The sequence below is a fragment of the Kwoniella newhampshirensis genome, chromosome 11 (genome assembly GCF_039105145.1).
Source record: "Kwoniella newhampshirensis strain CBS 13917 chromosome 11, whole genome shotgun sequence".
In the NCBI taxonomy this organism is placed as follows: domain Eukaryota; kingdom Fungi; phylum Basidiomycota; class Tremellomycetes; order Tremellales; family Cryptococcaceae; genus Kwoniella; species Kwoniella newhampshirensis.
In genome coordinates this window covers 942,158-957,265 of record NC_089964.1, presented here as the reverse complement: position 1 = coordinate 957,265, position 15,108 = coordinate 942,158, and the positions used below count along the sequence as shown (strand labels likewise).

General features: G+C 50.8%; 6 protein-coding genes across 6 annotated transcripts; all 6 read left to right on the top strand.

Annotated features, from left to right (window-relative positions):
- Positions 1-455: 455 nt before the first annotated feature.
- IAR55_005524 (uncharacterized protein) lies at positions 456-833 on the top strand (the record flags this gene model as incomplete). Its single annotated transcript, XM_066948615.1, has 1 exon — positions 456-833. The coding sequence occupies one exon, from the start codon at positions 456-458 to the stop codon at positions 831-833; it is 378 nt and encodes a 125-aa protein (XP_066801183.1).
- Positions 834-1,347: 514 nt separating this feature from the next.
- IAR55_005523 (uncharacterized protein) lies at positions 1,348-2,932 on the top strand (the record flags this gene model as incomplete). Its single annotated transcript, XM_066948614.1, has 7 exons — positions 1,348-1,388; positions 1,547-1,615; positions 1,698-1,871; positions 2,000-2,207; positions 2,325-2,645; positions 2,699-2,860; positions 2,924-2,932. The coding sequence occupies 7 exons, from the start codon at positions 1,348-1,350 to the stop codon at positions 2,930-2,932; spliced, it is 984 nt and encodes a 327-aa protein (XP_066801182.1).
- Positions 2,933-3,477: 545 nt separating this feature from the next.
- Positions 3,478-4,626, top strand: IAR55_005522 (uncharacterized protein; the record flags this gene model as incomplete). Its single annotated transcript, XM_066948613.1, has 3 exons — positions 3,478-3,808; positions 3,940-4,475; positions 4,549-4,626. 3 exons carry the CDS (start codon positions 3,478-3,480, stop codon positions 4,624-4,626), a joined length of 945 nt encoding a protein of 314 aa, XP_066801181.1.
- Positions 4,627-5,141: 515 nt separating this feature from the next.
- On the top strand, positions 5,142-5,815 carry IAR55_005521 (uncharacterized protein; the record flags this gene model as incomplete). Its single annotated transcript, XM_066948612.1, has 2 exons — positions 5,142-5,186; positions 5,246-5,815. The coding sequence occupies 2 exons, from the start codon at positions 5,142-5,144 to the stop codon at positions 5,813-5,815; spliced, it is 615 nt and encodes a 204-aa protein (XP_066801180.1).
- A 745-nt stretch (positions 5,816-6,560) lies between these two features.
- On the top strand, positions 6,561-12,087 carry IAR55_005520 (uncharacterized protein; the record flags this gene model as incomplete). Its single annotated transcript, XM_066948611.1, has 19 exons — positions 6,561-6,643; positions 6,707-6,821; positions 7,004-7,918; positions 7,974-8,049; positions 8,236-8,762; positions 8,816-9,087; positions 9,137-9,618; positions 9,678-9,918; positions 9,974-10,047; positions 10,102-10,196; positions 10,250-10,356; positions 10,412-10,435; positions 10,487-10,587; positions 10,643-10,693; positions 10,786-10,923; positions 10,983-11,381; positions 11,435-11,529; positions 11,591-11,732; positions 11,798-12,087. 19 exons carry the CDS (start codon positions 6,561-6,563, stop codon positions 12,085-12,087), a joined length of 4,227 nt encoding a protein of 1,408 aa, XP_066801179.1.
- A 462-nt stretch (positions 12,088-12,549) lies between these two features.
- IAR55_005519 (gamma-glutamyltransferase) lies at positions 12,550-14,832 on the top strand (the record flags this gene model as incomplete). Its single annotated transcript, XM_066948610.1, has 9 exons — positions 12,550-12,781; positions 12,844-12,905; positions 12,969-13,064; positions 13,109-13,187; positions 13,255-13,639; positions 13,717-13,847; positions 13,900-14,184; positions 14,250-14,523; positions 14,598-14,832. 9 exons carry the CDS (start codon positions 12,550-12,552, stop codon positions 14,830-14,832), a joined length of 1,779 nt encoding a protein of 592 aa, XP_066801178.1.
- Positions 14,833-15,108: the final 276 nt, after the last annotated feature.

Here is a 15,108-nt window from a genome sequence, read left to right as displayed (position 1 = left end):
CAGACCCAAAGCGCACAACGCCGCATCGGCCATCGATCACGTGACCTCATGTCTTCCGGTCCTTATCTGTGACCTCATTCACAGGAAGATCAAAGACGACCAGCAGACACATTCACACTCATGTCGATGCCTGTTTAGGTGCTGCATGAGGAACAGGACAATCCCATTGGTGGGTCATATGGTACAACGATAACTTAATAACGTATAGAGATGAAGATGCGTTCAATACAAGCTTACATTTCTCTGCACCGTGGGCCATTTGCGTAGATACCCACGTCGTGAAGAGTTTCACCTATCTATAAATAGCTTGGTTTACGTAACTATCGTATGGGACATTCTTCTCACGCCACGTGAATCTACCATAGGTTCATCCACATCATCTCATACAACTGTTTGTACATACTCCAGCGCCATATTCAGCGTCCATACCAAGTCGCGCGACAACCTTGATCAGGATGGATATCACCACGCTTGATCCACTCCCGGTTGAGATCCAGTCCCTTATCCTCGACCATCTCAAAGACCTTGTCCCGCTCAAGCTCTGCACGGTCAGCAAGTCCCTTCACCGAGATGTCAGTCCTCTCATATACTCGTCCCTCAAGATCACCGAGGAGAATGCCTCCAGAGTTTTCTATGGCTTCAAAGACATCGCCTCGTCTCATTTCAAGGTGATCCGACCTCGATACCGATCACGAAAGGGCGGAGCTCTCCACCACGTAAAAGAGATGAGGTTCGGCGACATGAAAGGATTGTTGGCTTTCGTCAAGGCTTGTACGGATGTGGGAGCTCCTTGTGTAGGGGCTTATTCGTGGTATGATCCGCTCGATGGGTGAGACGGAGAGCGGAAGGCGAAGTCCCAAATTATCTCGTCCATGAGGTCTCTGTAGCGGACATGACGGAATTGAGCCATCTCCGACATACCGACGGGAATGGACCTCCGGACGGAACCAGGGTGGATTGGTCGAGGAAATGACTGATATGAATGTCAATCATATCACTAGACCAGATCTCTCTTTGAGGTAAAAGCATTACATGAGCGATGGAGATCTGATCTGTATCACACGCCGTTGCGGAGAAGTGCTGTGAATTCCGCCTCTACCTCCACATTTGTGGTCGGCTCCCGAGATTTGTGGCGGACACGAACAATCTCTCCCTCCTGTGATTATCTTGTTTACCCAAGGTCCCAATCCCGGACTGATCCTCGAATACATGTACAAAGTGTGAGCTGAGTAATGCTTGCCCCGGATGCTCCCCCGGTGGCCGAGGAAATCTGTCCCATTTAAGCTCGATGGTAGCCTATCACGGGCTGACTTTTTCTTGTCGCGCATTTGGAAACTCAAAACGAACATGACAATCACAGTAGCAGGAAAACAAGTCGGTCGGATCGGGTGAGTGATCATGATTTTCACCACAATCACTATTGTTCCACATCCCATTCATCTTTCTCTTATTGTGAGAATGCATCATTCGCTCCACATCACCATTGGCCGGGCTTGCAAGATGTATCGGTCCTTGTGCACGGCTGCTGACCAGCCCTTATCTCTAGCTATGGCCTTATGCAGTTGACTTGGAACGCTGCTCCCGCTCCCTATGAGGATTTGTTCCCGGCGATGAAGTGAGTCCGAAAGGGACACCACTCCAAGACACAGTGCACGGTCATCGACTCACATCTCGACCGTCTGTCCGCTCGTCCACAGGGCAGCAGCGGATGCAGGTGCCACTTGCTGGTCGTCTGCGACATTCTACGGGGCGAATAACGCCAATGTGAGGCTTATCAGGGCTTTCTTCGACAAGCATCCCGAATACAAGGACAAGATCGTCCTCACCATCAAGGGATGGGTCAACACGGCCACTGCAGTCCCTGTGAACGAGTATGTCAAAAGTTGCTGTTCTTCCTTCCTGAGTCAAGGTCGTCTCTTGGGCCATGTCTTCACTTTCCATTTCATGCGGCATTCTCTCCAGTCTGAGCGGGACTACTAACAACGGGATTATACTCCAGTCTCGATTTTCTCCGAAAGGACGTCCAGGAGGTCAAGGACATCTTGGGGGACAAAGAGATCGATGTCTATCTTCCCGCTCGACTCGATCTCGCGAGTTCCACCGTCGAGTCTGTCTTTGGCAAGTTCGCCATTCTGCAGCAAGAAGGATTGTTCAGGAGTATCGGTGTCAGCGAGGTGACTGCCGAGACCCTCGAGAAGATCTCCAAGGTAAGTACGATTTTTGCTGGAGGTGGACCCTTCGCATCTCTCTGTTGTGTCTCGACATATCCCCACTTTTTACCACTCACCGACTTGGTGCTGATCAGGGGCTCGCTCAATTTCTAGGTCGTCTCCCTCGCCATGATCGAGAATGAAGTCTCTCTCTTTACCCAAGACCAGGCAACTCGCAAAGTCATCGAATGGTCCACTAAGAATAAAGTTCCCATCCTGGCTTATTCGCCCTTGGGTCGAGGCTTCCTCGCAGGGAGATTCAAGAAACAAGAAGATATCCCCGCGAACAGCCTGCTACGAGTGTATCCTTGGTTCCAGGGCGAGGCGTTTGAGAATAATGCTAAGCTGGCGGAGAAGCTGGAGGAGATCGGGAAGAAGAAGGGTGTGAGAAGTAGTCAGCTGGCTCTGGCCTGGTTGACTCAGCTCTCGGACCAGGTGAATATGGTCCGGTAAGCTGCAGGTTGGATGACAGCTCACGGAATTCATAGATACTTCCGATTCCCGGGTCATCCAATCCGGAACGCATCGTTTCCAACAGTAAAGCAGCGGACATCAAGCTCACCCCTGAGGAGCTTGAGGAGATCAACAAGTGGGCAGATGCGAACAAAACCTTGGGCGACAGATATGCCGACATGTTCAAGCCTTACTTGGTGCGTACCGTACTTGTTCCCGTGACATAGTGGGACGGCAGCTGAAGCCATGGCCGATCGCAGATGCAGTAATGTTCGAGTTCCGTACGGAACGGGAGAAACAATGTCCTGGTAAAAGCGGAATACGAGATGGGTCCGCTTATAAATCGATATGCATTCATGCATGTCATGGGTGTCTATGTCAACAAAGGAACAAGGAACACAGATGTATTTGATCTTACATTCAGATGATTTCGGGACTCCCAGCGAGTGTAACTCTGACCCTCCGGCCATCTCGCAGCACACCTTGTCCGCCACCTTGACACACTGGCGATCAAGATCCCCCTTGAGATATGGTACACATGGAGTCTTAAATCCGCAATATGCTCAGACTACGCTCAGCTAGGACATAACTTAGTCTGAGCATGATGCGATTGATACCGTTCTGCCAGACAAACAGATTGTGTTGCTCAAAGCGTAATGCTGATGTCTCGGGTATTGATACGTACCGGCGGAATCGGCCCGGACTGTTGTGTCCAGTGGCTTTCAGTGCAGTGAAAAAGACTTCATATCTACCATTCTTCCACCTCGATACGATATCGTCAACAGCTAAAAGGACATCTAGGACAGCCTGGACCATGTCTCTCCGAGCCGACTTCCCACCACTAACCTCCCTTCTTCCCCAAGCAGTCCCTCGCGACTTCACCGACCACACTTACGGCGTCAAACACGGTGTAGCTCTCACTCTCCGAATCTGGCCATCACCATCCTCTTCGTCCTCTACACCTTACTTGCTATGGACACATGGGGGCGCCTATTGCACCGGTGCTCACTACGCTCCTCCATCTTGGGTGATCCCCTCTTTCCGAGCGAAAGGATGGCATGTCATCGGTATAGGATTTCGCTTAGCTCCACAAGTATGGATCCAAGATATGGTCGAAGATATCCAGGATGCGTCCGCTTGGTTACGTGAGAATCTGAACGGGATCCTAGATGGAAAGGTCGACATTGATAGATATGCTATCGGAGGGGATAGCTCTGGAGGGACAATTTCGGCATTGGTGGGCGGGATGTCGAACCAAGGCCCAAAGCCGTGATAGATGACTATGGACCTGTCAACTTCCTCTCCCCTAATTTCCTACGACCTCCCAACCCCAATCCTGCTCCGGGGACTTTCGAGTATTCAGAAGATGAGCTAGCTTCTGCTTTAGAGGATCGAGATCCGGGCAATGCCATTCTGGCCGCGCCATTCGAGTGGGAGTCAAGGAACGTCTCCGAAATCGAGATCCAAGCCCGTTGGGCGGTCTCACCCTCGGTGTTCAGCTATACATCCAGAGTAAAGCTACAGACAGCCATAAAGGACTACATCGGAAGGAGAGGCCCGGCTGTAAGCGTCGTTCTTCGACTGAATGACCTCGAGATGGAGGAGGAGAGATTGGAGAGAAGAAAAGAGTGGTCTGCCCATCATCGAGCGAGAGGGGATTATCCGCCCACTGCGTTCCTGCATGGTCTGGGAGATATGGCTGTACCGGCTGATCAGAGTAAGGAGTTTGCCGAGAAGCTGAGAGGCTTGGGAGTGGAGGTTTTCGAGAGCTATGAGGAGGGTGTGCCGCATGGTTTCGACCAGATGTATACGGTATGTCAGGAGCTGGTGGGGGGTCGTGATGGGAAGGCTGACCAAAGTGACGTCGACGTCAACGGTTTTGTAGGGGCCAGAGATTGCAGGATGGGACCGATACGTCGAGCCATTAGTGCAGTTCGTAGACAGCAAAACGAGGGCAGGCTAGCCGGGTAGCGAGATCTTGCGTCTTCGTGTACAGAACAACTGCTCGAAGATCTACGAACAAGTATGGCAGCCCTCGGTATCCTGTTCGGCGATGCATCTCGGTTCACAGAACACAGAGGCTGTAAGACTATCTGCGTCCTCGTTTCTCGAGCCAATCCTCTTCTCTTTGACCTCGAGCGGGTGCTGTACTGGTGGATGTGGTGGATAGCCCAGAACGAATACACGTCTAATGGATCGGCCCAAACGGGATCAAAACAAATGCATCCATACCTCCACCTCGTCGTCCAATGTTGAGGTTCACATTCTTGTGCTCGGACATCAATCCTGGGATTTATTAGGCAAGACTATCACAACGATCTCTGCCTGCAGTGGGGCTTATACGAGGGGGAAATTGCCCTTCAGGATCCCCATGACTGACGTGCCCGCATGCATGGTTGCGGACGGCTGTCGCCCCGATATCTCCTCTCTCTGATCCATCTAATACGTCCAAGACCCCATCAGTGACTCTTCTTCCTCATGGTCTTCCTCCTGTCAAAGCGACCATTCAGCTTCATTCGGGTTGTATGCCAATCAGTGGCGGTTTTGGAAGAGGATAGAGGTTGATCCCCCTTCATGCTTAGGAATTAGGATTGAGAGCCGGGATGAGAGTCATGGATATTGGGAACGCATTGTGTTGGTGCTATCGATATGTGAGCGACATCGCCAAGTTGGGACACAACAACCTCGGGCAGATACCGGACCCCAATAATTCTCCATCCGATGAGGAAGAGGAGGACTGTGGACCACCTGCTTGGTGTGACGAGGAGAGTCATTCGAAAGGTGCGAGCAGAGTGGCTTGGGAGGGAGATTATGCCGAAGTTGGGCAGAGATTCGAAAGCCTGGGAGACGACGTGTATGAGGTGGGAAAGATTGTAGCCAGCAAGGGCGGCAAGGGGGATCAAGATGAGTTATTCAGGGTGAGAGGGAAGGGGTGGATGCCGAAAGATGATACCTGGGAGAGGGGATTCGAATTAAGAAAAACTGCATGCGAGGTGAGTGGTGTGGTGGAATCGGGTGCTGGTTTCATCTCGCCGCTTCTCTCACATTTACGTGGACATGACCGATCAGCCCTGGTGAATGGAGCATCGGTGGACGATATGATGAAAGCGAAGATGCTGGATGATGATGACATCCCTTGTGTGACCGAATGACCGAATGACCGAATGACCGAATGACCGAATGACCGAATGACCGACGCTATAGGGTCGAACAACATATCGGATCCGGTGTTCCCCTGGTTTCCTGGTTTCCTGGACCATATAACGTGACCCCCCTATTTATGAGACGCCCCCCGTTATGAGACACTCCAGCCAAATTTGATTCCGTCAAAAGTTTGCAGGCTCATTGTCCATGCATCAGAGCAGCAGACCTCGTATTCATGCGTATTGCTCTCCAGGCCAAAGGCTACCTGACAGTGCCATTTTTGAGTGCATTTTGCAACTCCTTCTGTTGAGTGTCACATAATTGGGGGCGTCTCACAATCTAGGGGGGTCACGTTATCATTTTGGCCATGTTGCACGCGGGTCTCGCATGCCCTTATCTCCCGTGACGATCAGCAAGCACATGGTATAATTAATTACAGTACATGCACCGGTTCCGTAATCCTCGTACTCAAACAACTTTACTACTCGACATTTTAATCAGCGGAGTGATGGACGATAATCTTTGGTCGCTTGCGTGAGCGTCTGAAGCGGGGTCTTCATGGGAAAATTAGAAACGCAATGTTGCGACTCGAATGGTTCGCAACAAAGCTACCTGCTTGTCATCACAACTCGGACGTCTTGTGAAGAGTCTCTTCATATACTTCGCATTGAGTAGGCGGTCCAGGACACTCGCCACTGACAACAATACAGCTTCACGAATCCCTTCGTAACATCAGTCAGGCCCCATTACGAGATGTCGCTGTGCCATAACGATTTCAAGCTCGGTCCAGGAGCGAATTGTCGTGTACTGGATTTCACCGTCTTCTTCTCAAACGTGTAAGTGGATTGAACAGGTAGCAAACGATGCAGAACAACTCTGACTCTGAGGTGATTCTGCAGTTTTCTAGTCTTCGTGCCTGCATTATGTCTGTTGTTCTTCGCGGTCGCCCGTCTTCGGACGCTGGCCCGCAAAGAACGCAAGTTGCTTGCTTTCAGCAAGCTGCCCTTTACAGGTGTATGCCTCCTTGTGACGAAAACGATGCTGTCGATGTGTCTCGTTGGGGGCAACATCGGTCTTTGCGTGATCTGGCAAAAATCCCCAGAACTGGGAAGAGATTGGTCCGGATGGGTTGCTTCAGTATCGGGGGTTGTGGCTGCCGTGAGTAAACATTGTGAGATCACAACTGATGATGTCAGGTGGCCGTCGCTTGCCTCGTGTCGATCGAGCATTTCCGATGTAATCGACCATCCCAACTTGCCGCGCTGTACCTCCTGGTGACAAGTCTTTTCATCGCTCAACGACTTCGTACGGTCGCCCTCCTCTCTCTCTCACCCATCATCCCCCTCGGTGTCACCCTATCCTCCACCGTATTTCTCTTCGTTGCCCTCCAATTCTCAGCCAGATCATCTCTGATTGATGGCTACGCCTTACCGCCTTCCGCGACAGCCGGGCTCGTAGCTCGATACTTTATCACGTGGCTTCTTCCTCTGTTGTATCGAGGGTACCGCCAACCTCTTGGTATGGATGATCTTGGTGCAATAGACCACAGTCTCTATTCCATGTCCACGTGGAACGCTTTCCAGCCTTCCTGGACAAATCAGCACGCTCGCTACATCGAAGGCAAGACAAAACAACCTCTCTTCTGGGCCTGCCTTCGGGCATTCCCTGCTCAGCTCGCTGCTCCATTACTCCCATCCTTGATATATTCAGTAGCATCCCTGGGTCGACCGCTCATCATTTCGCATACCATCACTTTCGTCTCTTCCTACTCAACCGATAGACCTCAACAGTTGGCCGATGGCTGGGGTCTCGTCGCCGCTGCCGCCTTGACATATGTCGTGTACGCTTTGGCCATTGCCCTGGCGCATGTGGCGATACAGCGCTCATCTCTGGCTTTGCGAGGCGCTTTGATGGAAGCCTTGTATCGGAAGAGCCTAGTCATCAGGGTGGAAACCGCTCGAGAGATGGGGTCAGCGAAAGCTGGAAACTTGATGAGTGTAGACGTGAGAGCGATCGTCCAGAACGTGGAGGCTGTTCATCAAACGTGGACTGCATTGGTCGTGACAGGTCTAGGCCTTTATATCATTTGGTCGCAGATAGGTCTGAGCTTCGTGGGTCGCCGTCATCTACTCAAACTTATTCTGCCAAAGCTGACACCCTCGAAAGCTCGCTGCTGTCATTGGAGCCGTCGTGTTCTTCGCGGCTTTGCCGCTACTCACGCGTGGGATCGGCGACACTCGTAGTGAGTGGTAGTCACGATGTCCAAAGCATTCTCCTTGCACTGACGCAATTGTCCTTGTCGTCCTCTTTGCACTTCAAAACTCCGATTGTGTTCTGTTCTGCCCTTCGTAATCCTCTCCAGCCGAGTGGGCTGCAAGCACGGATCGTCGGGTAAAGTACATGTCATCGGTATTTCGTCACATCAAAGCACTCAAATTGTCAGCGTACGAAACCATCGTCCAATCTCGCGCCGAAGCGTTCCGAGCATCTGAAATATCTGCACTCCGTGCTTGGATCGTGGAGATCCTGAAAGTTTCCATTGCAACCAACTGGCTCGGCAACTTCTTGTCTCTCGTGACGGTCGCCACCTACACCGTAGTTGCCCTCTTGTCGTCTGAAGGTGGCGGTGCGGTCACGACGGCGAAAGTGTTTACTATCGTTTCGACGATCACACTGATCTCAGAGCCGTTATTGATGCTTGGGCAACATATGGGAGCTTTGGTCAGCGCTTGGGCTAGTGTGAAGCGAATTGAGACGTTCCTACTCCAGGACGAGAAGATCCAGAACGCAATTGACGAGATAGACGATCCGGACAGTAAAAGAGGTGTACTCGAACAAAGAATCGTGATGAAAGAAGCGAAATTCGGTGTAAAGGACAAAATTACTGTTTTGGACGAACTCAATGTGGAGCTGGTCAAACCGGCGTTATGGATGGTCGTGGGACGTGTTGGATGTGTGAGTCTTACATGTGGGCCTATGGTGAGAGACTGTGGCTGACTAATCCACAGGGGAAAAGTACCCTTCTTCAGTCTCTTCTGGGCGAGATGGATCTCATTTCTGGTATCTCTTCGATCAATCTCGGAACAGTGGGGTACTGTTCCCAAGATCCTTGGTTAAGAACCACTAACTCGATGAAGGAGAACATCACATTCATGCACCCGTACGAATCCAAGTGGTATTGGACGGTCATCAAGGCGGTAGGTCTCGACGTTGACTTGGCCGTTCTTGGGGAAGGGGATGCTTGTCTTGTTAGCAATCTCTCCGGTGGCCAGAAACAAAGGTGAGCTGTTGTCATCTAGGTATGAGATCTCGCAGGGCTTATGGAGTAGAGTGGCACTGGCTCGGGCCATCTATGGCCGCTTCGACTCCTACATTCTTGATGATGTGTTCTCCGCTCTCGATGCCGATACCGAAGCCAAAGTATTCGAGGCTCTCTTCGGGACTAAAGGACTGTTGGTCGGCAAATGCGTAGTTCTCGCCACCAACCAGATCTATCGCTTGCCTCAATCATCGTACATAATGGTCCTACACGAGGGAAAAGCTGTGGAACAGGGGGGATATGACGATCTTAACGGCAGCGACGGTTGGATGTCCCAGCTTGTTCAAGAGTTCGCAGCAGGTAAGAAGAAGAAATCAAAGTTGTCCGAAGGCGATGACGCCGGTGAAGGTGATGCTTTGGCCGAGTCCCCCGAAGACATCCCTTCGGAGCACGGCCGAAAAGAGGAAGAGCAAGAAGGGAAAAAGGGAAGTGTGGCATGGACCACCTATCTTCTCTATCTGAGGGGGATGGGTTACGGACAGGCATCGGTCTGTGAGTCGGCAAACAATTTTAATCCTCCCAAAGCGTTAGCTGATTGGGAACAAATTCAGGGGTTTCAACGACCGTTATTTGTGGACTGATCAGCACTGGTATTTCTCTATATCTCCAAGCTTGGACGACGATCCTATCCGGTTCCCCCAATTCTCGTTATGGTGCATTCCTTGGTGGTTACGCTGGTTTGCAGATCGGATATCTGTTCTCCTTTTCAGCTGCACTTCTGAACAGCTTCATGTACGCACATCCGCAAGCGAGTCGACGACTACATCAATGGATGTTGACCGGATTACTGAAGTGAGTATGATGACAGCAGGCTGAAGACAGCGCAGAGCTGATGCGGTACTTGTAGGACCAATTTGGAATACTTTGAGTCGAAAAGTCATGGTCAGATGATCAATCGGTTCAATTCTGATCTTAATACCAGTGAGCTTGGCACTGCAAATATCAATGGCGAGCAATGTTGACCCTAATATGAAGTTGATATGCAACTCCCAAACTCGGTGGTCAACTTCATGTTCGCTGCTACTGGGATCTTGGGTGGAACGGTTGTTATCTGCGTTTCAGCACCATACGTGCGTATTTTGTGTCATGCTTATATAGTGGACATCAGCTAAATGCCTCACAGATGGCTGCTGTTTTGGCGGCAACTACCGTCGCCATGGTGGTCCTGCAGCGGTTCTACGTCCGTGCCGGGAGGGAATTGAGGCGATTGGATCTCACTTCAAAATCACCGTGAGTAATCGCCCGTGGCGCAATACTTGGAACCGTTCAGTTTATGCTACAACAGAATCTATACCTTGTTCTCTGAAACGTGAGTGACGAGCACATGGTAGATGGAATAAGGACTGATTTGCATTTTCAGTATTGACGCGGACGGTCTTCGTACCATCCGAGCGATGCGAGCCCAAGATACATGCCGCAGTTTGATGACTGAACAAACGACTGCTTCGCAGCATCCTGCCTGTGAGTGTGTTCGAGGTGATAGTGGCTTCCATACGTCGCTTACGGAACGCGACAGGGTTGATCATGGCTGTGCAAAAATGGTTGGAACTTGCACTAAACTTATGTGGTAGGTCATCTTTCTCATCCCCGGTGAAATTCATTGCGGCTTCTCGGGTTGAACCAAACCTGCTACATAAATGAGCTGATCTTGGATCCCAGTTACACTAGTCAACACCCTACTGGTTGTCATAGCTGTCATCGACCGACGATCTACATCTGCGGGAATCTTGGCTGCTGGTCTGACAGCGGCGGCGAATATGAATGAGAACATCGTGCATACTGTCGTATCATGGACAGGTTTGTTTTCTCTATAATGTCTCCTCCGGTCGATCATACACTGATCTGGTCAATAATAGATGTTGAGATGAGCATCACTTCCGTCGAGCGTGTCCAAGAGTATATCGAACTTCCCCCTCAAGAGTCTGCTCCCTCCAAGTACCCACCGACTTCGTCCTCAAAATCGAAGCAAGAGCAATCATGGCTACAATCTGGTGGTATTCAAATCTCTCACGTCACGGCACGCTATCAACCTCATCTGGCCCCTGCACTGAACGATGTCACGGTCACTATCAGGCCAGGGCAGCGGGTTGGAATTTGCGGCCGAAGCGGTTCTGGGAAAAGTACGCTGCTGGGTGTTCTTTGGCGATTGATCGAATACGAGAAGGGCGAGGGAATGGGCATTTGGGTGGACGGTGAGGATATTACGGAGTTGAGTCTTGAGGAGTATCGAGGAGCCATGAGTATCATACCACAGGGTACGTTTCCACGTCGCCGGCGGTCAGGCATGTTCTCTGACGACGCTTTGAAGACCCTTTGTTACTGGAAGTGTCGTTGAGGGAGAATCTGGATCCAGAGGGATTGCACGCCGATGCTGATATATGGCTAGCATTGGAGAAGGCTCAAGTGAGCTGATTAGTCATTTGTGAGAAATATCGCGCGTTGACTGATGATGGCTGGCCTTCAGCTGAAGAGCCATATTGAGACCTTTGAGGGAAAATTGGACGAGCTTGTTGAGGCCGATGGAGGCAGCTTCTCAAGAGGTCAACGACAACTCCTTGCTCTGGCCAGGGCGATCCTCCGACAACGCAAGATATTGGCTCTAGATGGTACGTCCTCGTTGTACTGCTAATTGGCCTGGATGTCTCGCTGATCTTTCAATTGGTGAACACAGAGGCCACCTCCTCCATCGACGTGCGAACGGACGCCGCTATCCAACAGACCATTCGTGACGCGTTTGATGATTGCACAGTGCTCACCATCGCACATCGTATCTCGACCATCATAGATTATGACCTGATTGTCGTCATGGAAGCTGGCCAGGTCGTGGAAATTGGAACTCCTGTTAATCTACTAGCGCGACCATATGGACATTTCAGGAGACTGGCCATGGAGAATGGCGCGATCGGGTCTGGACGAGAGACAGACGCTGAATTTGGCGATATTGAGCCTGTGAGGAAATAGCGTTGGGATCGAGGGGATGCGTTGTGTTGCAAATATAATGCTTATTTCTTCGTTGTATGTTTGTTCTTGTGAAGCATTCATAGTGTAATTACCGTTGTTTGGTGTTACCACAGATATAGATATTGATACATAGAAGCGCCCAACTTTGTTTGATCGCTCGGAAGGACCGGTTATCGCCGTGAGGAAGTCAGATATAATGATAGTCAGACGTATGAAACACGATGCTAGGGATATCACGTTCAGCATGATCAGACCCGACCCTCGTTCTTATCAAGGAGCTGCTTGACGTCATCGCATCCGAAGAGGGATGCACATGTGGTCCGGTCGAATCCGGTCGATAAAGATCTGCTCTCTGCCTATATAGTGTATTACAGTAGATGTGTGCGTTGGGCTTTGATTCTCCCTCGCTGTGTCCACAGACGACAGACGCCGTTCGCCATTTATCATTGCGCCAAGCTTCCGATGCTCTTCGGCTTATTGGCACTCGCCGTCTCTCATGCTGTAAAGGCAAGCTCCAGCTCTCCCTCGAGCTCGAGCTCGTCGATTCAAAAGCGTCATTCGAATTGTTTCGGGTACAATGTCCAAGGTTGTCAGTATCCCATCATAGGGAGGAACGGCGCTGCAGCCTCTGAAGTTGGAACATGTTCAGAGATTGCGATTGATATTCTGGAACAAGGCGGGAATGCCGCTGACGGTGAGTCTGAGTTGTACAATGTCCTCGTCGTGTAGAAGGAATACATAACGACGTTATTGTAGGTGCCGTGGCGATGGGCTTGTGCGTGGGTGTCATCTCGGGATATCATTCGGGGATCGGTGGGGTGAGTCACAGCATGTACTATGAATCATGCATTGTGTCGGCGCTGATATGATCGATTACATAGGGTGGATTCTCTCTGGTCCGATTTCCGACGGGAAACGGATACGACTACGAGATGATCGATTTCAGAGAATCTCTTCCATATGCGGGGAATGCAACAGTGAGTCGGAAGACCCAACTTCTAAAGCTGACAATAGCTCTTAGATCTATTCGCAATACGGTACCAGTCAAAACAAGTCTTTGTACGGTGGTCTGGCAGTCGGAGTACCCGGAGATCTACATGGTGAGTCCATCATCCAGTGACAGATCGATGACTGGTCCGTTCTCCGCTGATGGACCGCTCCGAGCAGGATGGTGGGAACTCCACTCACGACACGGTTCTCTCCCATGGAAAACGCTCTTCGAACCCGCCACGACCCTCGCACGTAACGGCTTCGTCGTCAATCGAGATCTGGCAGAGGAGATCGCACCCTGGATGCTGAATGATCCACTCTGGGCAGAAGTGTATTACCCCAATGGTACCGCTCTGACGGAAGGCGATATGGCCTATCGACCCACATATGCGAATACGTTGGAGAAAATTGGGGAACAGGGGATCGGGGCGTTTTATGATAGGACGTCCGGTATCGCGAAGAATACGGTCAAAGCTGTCGCGGAGACAGGCGGAATTCTGAGCCTGGACGACCTGGAGGCGTACGAAGCTATCATGAGAACTCCGGCAAATATCACTTATCGGTAAGTCACAGCAGGTTTGTGTGCATGGTGACTTGTGCTGCGGTGTGTGGGTTTTTGCTAAATTCGATACGATGTAGAGGCAACAAGATCTTCTCGACCGTGGCGCCAAGCTCTGGAAGTGTCGTCTTGTCTGCTCTAAAGATCTTCGAAGGGTATGATGGATCAGCGCAAGACAACGATCCAGCAATCAACCTCACCACCCATTTTCGTAAGTAACGACGAACATACGAGATAGAGACGAGGCTGAACGGAACTTTCAGTGCTCGAGGCCACAGAATTCGCTTATGGGCAACGCTCCACTTTGGGTGACCCGGCATTCACACCCAACGTCACTTATCTCGAGCAGGCATACTTGCTAGAATCGACCGCCGAGGCGGTCAGAGCCAAAATCAACTTCAACCGAACCTATCCCATCACCTATTACGCTCCTAGCGATTACTTCCCCACCAGGGAGAGCGGTACGAGTCACATGGCGATTGTGGACAAGGACGGAATGGCCGTCAGTTTGACTACAACTGTCAATCTGATTTGGGGATCGAGAGTTAGTGAGTGACTGACAGGGTATGTATGACGATGACTGCGACCTGGTTAACGGATTGATGATGCGTAGTGACGGAAGATGGGATCATTCTTAATGATGAGATGGACGATTTTGGCGCTCCAGGCCAATTGAACGCTTTTGGTTTCCCTTCTTCTCCAATCAATTACCCCGCCGCAGGGAAAAGACCGCAATCGTCCATCTCGTCGTCCATGGCCGAAGACGAGGATGGGAATTTACTCATTGCGACAGGCTCCGCTGGAGGAAGTCAAATCATCACTGCCACTCTGCAACAGCTATACCATCATCTCGATCAAGGACTGAACAGCACCGCTTCGACCATCCAGTGAGTCCCCCGTCTCTCCCTCATGAGGGATCGATATTGAGTCGTTTGGCTGAATCATACATGTATCGTTTCAGCCCTCGATGGCACGATCAATTGGGAGGTAGAAGCACGTTCGAAGTTCCAGATGCCGAATTTGGCATCGTAGGCTACGATAACGGTACAGTCTCTTATCTCGCTGGGCTCGGATACAACGTCACGTACGTCACACCTGGCGGTTCAGTCAGTCAAGCCATTGGAAGACTGGAAGATGGATCGTATCTTGCCGCTTCGGATCCTCGACGTATCAGTGGATATGGTGCAGCATTTTAAGTAGTTAGAAATGGCAGGAGAAAAAACGGTCAATATTGTAACTTGTAATGCAACGGATTCGGCAGAACGTCACACGCTCATATCGCTGGAATTTACGAGCCTCTTGAAGCGCAGATGTGTTACAGTGTTATCCTCCCAATGGTCCTACTTGTGTCCCGCTATGCGCTGATTCGATGGACTTCCTGTTCCCAGACCGTTGTCGATCCTGTTGTTCAATCTTCCAATGAACACGGCATAACAACTGAACTCGACAAAGTCAAATCAATCGTTATACTT